Source organism: Pempheris klunzingeri, chromosome 8 (genome assembly GCF_042242105.1).
Source record: "Pempheris klunzingeri isolate RE-2024b chromosome 8, fPemKlu1.hap1, whole genome shotgun sequence".
Taxonomy (NCBI): Eukaryota; Metazoa; Chordata; class Actinopteri; order Acropomatiformes; family Pempheridae; genus Pempheris; species Pempheris klunzingeri.
The window spans coordinates 6,696,439-6,703,793 of record NC_092019.1 but is presented as its reverse complement, the minus strand read 5'-3'; the positions used below and the strand labels follow the sequence as shown (position 1 = coordinate 6,703,793).

The 7,355-nt window shown below is 42.6% G+C and overlaps 1 protein-coding gene across 1 annotated transcript in view; it reads left to right on the top strand.

The window, feature by feature from the left end:
* The first annotated feature begins 474 nt into the window (after positions 1-474).
* Positions 475-7,355, top strand: part of LOC139205035 (clathrin coat assembly protein AP180-like) — a 40,168-nt gene continuing 33,287 nt past the window's right edge. Inside the window, exon 1 of the mRNA XM_070835110.1 lies at positions 475-604. Coding sequence (XP_070691211.1) covers positions 475-604 — 130 coding nt within the window. The remainder of the gene's footprint in view (positions 605-7,355) is intronic.

Sequence of the window (7,355 nt, the reverse complement as noted above, 5' to 3'; positions counted from 1 at the left end):
GACTGCTGCTGGTGGTGAGGATTAAGCAGGAGGCTGGAGGAAGGAAGACAGGGCGGGGGGGAGGCAGCATCGAGCATCATCCGGAGAGGACCGTTTTGTCAGGGAGGCTGGGAGACTAATAACACGGAACTGTAAGAGATTGATCGAGCGTGAAAGGAAAAGCCCAAAACTAGAACCCGGAGTAGGATTGTAGACTGCTTTTGTCAAAGGATCTGGTCCTCAGGGAAGAAAGTCAGTTCATGATTGTTCCAGAAACGCGTGCGGGTCCAACTGAGTGGGAATCAGCCAAGTCCAGTATTGTTATGCAACTCGGATCAATTGCAATCCAATAGAAAGTGTTTCTTTTGCAGTGCTGTGTTTCTGTGGTGCTTTCGAGGACAGCTGGGATTACTGAGGCCGGTCGTTCTTCTCGGTGTGGGGGGGTAGGACCATATTGGACGCCTGATAGTCGAGGCTGAGCTCCACAGAGAGAAGATGTCGGGTCAGACGCTGACGGACCGCATCGCCGCGGCGCAGTACAGCCTGACGGGATCTGAGGTGGCCCGGGCTGTGTGTAAAGCCACCACACATGAACAGACACCCCCAAAGAAAAAGCACATGGAATGTGAGTAATCTATCTATCTATCTATCTATCTATCTATCTATCTATCTATCTATCTATCTATCTAATTATCTAATCCGTAATGTTCTATCTGTCCTGCTGAACGTGTCCTCTCGACCCTCCATCCATCATCCTCATGCACAACTAGGCCACGCACCAAAGCCATCATGGTTGCCTCCCCCACCGATACATCTCCTCAGTGTGTGTTATTGTGCTTGGAGGGGCTCCTCAGCCACAGCATGCGCTCTCATGCACATGCACACACATGCATAATGCTGCAGGCACCCACTGCTTTAATTTAGTCTTTAATTGAACAAATCGAACCCAATTGCAGCATGGGAGCTCCCCCCCCCCCCCTTATTGCAGAGGAGAACCAGTCAGTGTAGAGCCAGAGGGAAGCCACAAACCACATACTTAAGTCCTAGCGACTGGAGGTTGTCTCCCCCTTGTTGTGCTGGTGAATGCATAATTGAAAAGGTTAAAAGTGGTGTTGTAACTATTGAGCACACAAACCTGGTTTCGTGTCCCATGTGGCACCAAAAAAAGGTGTGTGGCACTGCCAGCATATTGCTCTGATTGGTTTTTTTTTTCCTGGTGTGGTTTGTTGATTTGTTGGCTGAGTGCTTAGTACAAACAAGGGAGGAGAAGGATTGAGGTGGGGTGCCAATTCAATCTCAAACCATAAAGTTTTTGGAAAGGGCTTAATGCAGCCATAGATAGACAGATAGACAGACAGACAGAAATGTGATGCACAAAACCGCAAATTATATGACAGTGGACACATAGACAGTGATGTTTAGGAAGGTGAACAGTGTGAGGGGCCTCCATGGTGTTTGAATGCAACATCTCACTAAATGGAACCACACCTGGGGTTTAGATGTTCTAATAGCTCTTTTGTGTATGAGCACATGTCCTCGGACAACGTTAGAAGTGCAAATTCGCTAAAATCCATGCACAAGCTGGTGAGGACAAACATTATATTGTGGAGAACATAAATATACATAATAACGTGTGAGTCACAATAGGATGGATTTTGATGGTGACATGTTGAAGTGATGCTGAGGAGACTGGGTGAAGGGATGTAATGGTGTGAGGCTTTGTACTTGCACACTGTGTACACACAAGTTTGGAGGTCCCCCCAGTCAGGTAATAACTATATTTGACAGTTTTTGTGTAATGATATTGAGAACAGATTACTGTACAGATGACTCAGCTACACCAGAAAGACAATAGCCATCTGATTGTCACACCGTCATCATTTCTTCAGTGTCAAATCTAAAATAATGGCATCAAGTTCAAGTTGGCAAACTCAAACCCAGTGGGAGGAATACATTTGCCTGTCTGTTCGTGTCCAGACTAAAAAAATCAAACTGAATGATGAACTAGGTTAAATCATAGCCCAACAAAGTGGAAAGCCCTTGCCAGAGTTTGTGTCAGCACTTTGTAGTGATGAGTGAGTGCAGAGGAGGCACAGCCCTCCACACATCGCTTTACCACTCACCTCACAAAGAGAAAAACATGTTCCCTTCTCAAGTAGCAACTCAAGTAAGTCATGTGCTATTTATTATAGGAAATACATACATTTTTCTCCCATTTAAAAGGAGTCTTTCACACTTTGTGTTGCACTTGAAGGGAGAATATGTTGCGTTCATGTACAGAAATAACACCATCATCCTCGTCCTAAAGAAATATTGAGTCCATGAGCAAAAACATCCACTTTTGCTCATTTCCTTACTTTCAGAGGCTTTATGTTTACAGCCTGACTTGGTCTTGATATGGCCAGTAGCTTATGGCGGCTAAAGTTAGCAAAGATTTATGACTGACATTAATGAGTCAGCTTGTTGACCTTTTCGTTTAACAAAGTTATATTTAAGCATGTCACAGGTAAACCAATAAATCAATATGTCTTTAAAGCAAAAGCATTAAGGCAAATTCAGCTTCCTGTTAACCCGTAACTGCCGATAGTGCCCACAGTGACCGCTGCTCTGCAAGCATTATTAGAATCTTGCTCTCAAGCTCAATGCAGAGATTCAAGTCTCACATGTGAAACTGTTAATTTTACCTGTTAAACATATTTAGACATAAATTACTGTACCACACATGCAGTAAATTGTTTCTTCAGAATGCGTTTTTGCTCACATTTTCGTTTTCATGATGAAACTGACAGCAAACAGAGCTCAGTTTAGTTTCACCAAAAAATCTACAGACATCTTGGATCCATTTAGATGGAAAATCCTTCAGTTTAAGCAGAGTCCAGGTTTGTTTGGTTACTTCCTCTTTATGAGTAAAGTGCTAGAGCAAATATGTGAGAGGTGAATTAATGTCACATTGGATAAGCTGCCTTAAGGCTATTATCTGACATTATATTCAGTTTTATCCACAGCTGACATTTGGCCAACGTGCTGCTTGAAGCAACTGAAAAACGTGCAGTAGCCACCAGCAGAAATATTCATGTTCGCTGTCAGTGGAACCTGTTGCCGTAGAACCGTGTCAGGATCCTGCACACAGGGGTGGAGCAGCCATTTTAAAAGTGTGGGGGTTCGAGGGGTGAGACACGAGCACCACAGCACCCCCACCTTTGCCCAGTCTCCACAACATGACAAACCAAAATGAATGAATGAATGAATTTCTACATTTTTTCACCACGAAATGTGAATAATATTGAGTTCAAATGTACATTGTAGCACCACGCCATTCACTCCGAGATACTTTCTTCACTAGCATTCAGTATACCATAATATTAAGTAATGACTTTTTAGCATTTAATTATGTTTTCCTTATTTTTCTTATCTTTTTAGCTTATTTCATCCATTAAACGCTGTAAGAAAAAACAAAAAAATAACACTTTCTAACAGTACGACAGAAAATATCTAGTCTATTTAAAATATAATGTAACTAAGGCCTAACCATGTAGCTAAATAATGTGAGCTGCCAGTAGCTTGTCGGGTGTCATGTTTCTGTGAAATGTGGGTGTCACAACACCCATAATACCCACGGGTGCGACGTGCCTGCCTCCACAGCTGTACTATCCTGTTTCACATACAGCGGCTTCATTCCCTCTTACTCTCACGTACAGTATTCATTACAGCCACCGTAGTAGCTATTAATCTGTTTTGTTCTGAAGCTTTTCATGTTCTATAGTATCCATGTAGATAAAACTGTTTTTAAGGTCCTTTTATTTTCCTTAACCAACTGACATAATCAGTCATCTTCATAATTAGCCTCCTATTCCACTTCAAAGATCTTCCCATCAAGCTAATGTGGTCTGTCACGAATACGGGCACTTTCTGCTGACATACAGTCCCATGGATTCACTATCCTCAGCTCCTGGACAATCCGACTATTACTGAAGTCTTTTACATGTTTTATTGTATTACCATGCCGGAAATATATTATTGATTTCCCCCTTATATAATAAGTTATTTTATAATTCCATATTTTCTGGGCCTCTGGCCGTAATCTGAAGAGAGCCGCTCCTTTCAGTGACTGAAATGTGACAGTAATAGATTCAATTAAGATGGTGAAGATATCTCTTTCCTTTGCGTGTTTGTCATTCTCCACGTGAGCTCCACCAGGCGGATGGACATAAATGAAATAATCTGATCAGCATTATCAAAACAACACCATGCATAAAACCTAAGGTAAACACTAACTGTAACACCACAATACTTAGAGCATCCATGTGTTGTATTGTGTTGTATTGTGTCCATGGTCTAAAAATAATTTCTCATGGATTGTCCCACTAACGGCTAAATGTGTATTGGTCTGCTGCTCGGCTGATGGAGTTCAAGAGACAAACAGAGAGCAGCAGGGTAGTAAGCTCCTCATGCTGTGACCCAAAGCCCCCAGACAGGGAAAAGACAGATAATCAAAAATCAGAGAGCTCTGGTCCTTCTTAAATAGACGATATTAAAAATCAGAGATGCAGGCATTAACAGAGCTGTTGTTTTATACACTTCTCCTAAGGTTAGTTTGTCTTATACCTTACAACCTTTAACTCTCAGGAAAGTGGACTGTGACCTCATGGTTCGTGTCTTCAGACTGCTGACTCTATGGACAAGTAAATCTAAAAGAAAAAGCAATCCCAGATATGTGCCTCTAAAAATGTTTGGCACACATTTATAGACCCGTTTGTCATTTATCTGAAGAGCCTGACAGATGACTGCGATACAGATCGGAAGTCCTCTAAACTCTTAAAAGATTAGAGCTCAGTCAGCAGCACAGATTGCCCGACGCCCCGCGCGGCCCGAGTGTGTCTTGCAGAAGGCTCGTGGTATCTACATGTGTGTAGCATGGTGCTGGCGATATTCCAGAGAAAACTTGATTTGAGACTTGATTGAGGATCCAAAATTGCCCCCCCCTCCCTTTCCTTTTTTTTTTTGTTGAAGATGAGCAGGGTGGTGCAGAGGAGGAGGTGCAGCTGTGAGTCAGCTGCATGAATGGGCTGAAGTTCTCCAGGCATAAGGATGATTACTGTGAACAAAGAAGATTATTGCAGGGAAGAAAATGTGAAAGCCCAATGTGTGTAGTTACACCAGGACCCCTGTGCTGTTTTGTGCCATAGAGTAAAAGCATCTGTGTTATAAATCAAAGGAACCCTGTTGACTTTTTCTGCAATGTTTTTAATGGGAAAATATATCTTAATATAATAAGTAAGAGTCCTTGCACTAACCTTACTGTAGTGGACGTTATGCTGTAGCAGGTCATTTTTCAAAGGTTTATTCGTGCTTGACAGAAATACAATGACCACCCTGAAATGTGGGTTATTCAGGAAAAATACTTTCCTTTTTTTTTAAACTCAAGAGTAGAGTTAGCTGTTGGATGATCTCGATGCACTGTTGTGACCATCTGGCACGCTGGCAGGCACACAACTCAGGGGTTCAAGATGGAGCGAGGAAAGGCACACGCCATGTTCACTGTGACTAAATCATGATATATTGATGTGTGGGATGAGAGTCAGGCAGTAATCCTGACCACTGAATGCTAGTAAAGGTAAATACATCATTTTACTGATGACAGAGTGCCGTCTGGCAAATGCATCAATTAAATTGTCAGTTGAATGTCTGCTTTTTCTACCTCATTCTGCTGCAGGGTAGCGGAGGTCTCTTCTGCTCAATTTCCAACCCAATACGGCAGCTGCCAAATGATTGCTTTCTTCAAATGGCCCATTTTGCTATTACTTCCACCATGAGGCAACTGAATGTGCAACAAGCACCATTTCTGATTTGGCCTGATTCAGAAAAAGGGGCTTACAAAGAATATTTGGAGGCAGCGTTTTTCTGGTTTGGTCAGGATAATAACTGAGCTGCTTCTCAGTGTGAATCCGAGGGCCCAGAGCATGGATCAGAGGACATGCAGGGTGTCTGCAGCTCAGAGGGACACGGCTAGTGAACTACTGTAACAGGGTTTGAATGTCTGCCAAATGAAGATGGCTCTGTTTCCAAAGACAGGCCCCACCACCAGTCCTGCTGCTGCTAATAGCCTCCATCTGTATCTGCTGCTACTCGTATTGCCCTAACCTCTTAATGCTCCTGCTGTTAAGATAGCCAGGACAGGTTTATAGCTGAAAGGTTATGTTTTTGAAAATGTATGGTATCATTTTCCCTCTCTCGCTGTCGATGCTTCTCTCTCCTCTTCACATCCACTCAACATTTAAATCCAGACAATGTTCATCTCAGTAACGTCATTTGTGATCAAGCATCATGGCTCAGATTCTGTCTGTTTGCTGCAATAATTATCACCAGTTCTACTGCAGCTCTAAATCCAGCTACTCCAATTAACAGATTTTTTTAACATCGTGATGCGATTATGCTCTGCTCAGAGCAAATGCAGGATACATGAGCTGCTGGGTGTGTGTGTGTATGTGTGTGTGTGTGTGTTTGGTGAAGTGGGTGGGTTTGGTAGGAGAAACATAAACAGCATGCTGAGTCCCCTTTGGCTCCTAAGGTGCTGTTACCACATGAGTCACCGTCAATGTGTTTGAATACATTTGAGAGGCAATCTTCCTTGTGTGTGTGTGTGGGGAGGGGTCATGATGGTCTGTATCGATCTTCTCATCTAAGTGTTTTTCCCAAAATGTCAAACCAATGAACAATCTAACCCTAAAAACCTGGCTTATAGTTGTCACTGCAAATATCAGCTATCAAAGAACTAACCGATGGCAATCTAGAAATATTAAGGTTCTTAGCATCTCCTTTGTGATCAATTTGTTTTTGCGGTTATGCAGTTTTTGCTTCAGGTATTAAGCAGCCAGATGTGTACAAAGAGCTTCATGTCTCCTGGCAACAGTATCTGAAGCCGTCGTGTCCGTCCAAAAATACCTTGGCAGAGAAGCTTCAACAGGATTTAGACAGCTTGTCTTCACTCCTACAGCAGCATCAATATCGAAAATATTGAAGTTAAAATACATTTTTGACAACAGAAGCAGACGGGTGGCATGACAATGTCAGTAAAACTGATGGAAAGAAACATTTCTTTAAGCACCTCCACTTGCTGACCTAACGCTGTCAGTGTGGATATCTTCACTGAAACTGCTGCTAGTTATCTTATCATGCTGCTTCAGTCTACAAAGGTGCGAGTTAAGACTGGATTCTAGTGTTTTAACTGACAGCAGTGGGACATGGCACCAGTAGTGTCAGTAGTTGTTTTTAGTATGAGTCACTTTTAACACTGCTTGTGTGTATGAGGAGAAATGTTCAGCAGCATCTTCCAGCTTCTCTCATCCTTCAATTGGTCCTCATATATCCAAGGTCCA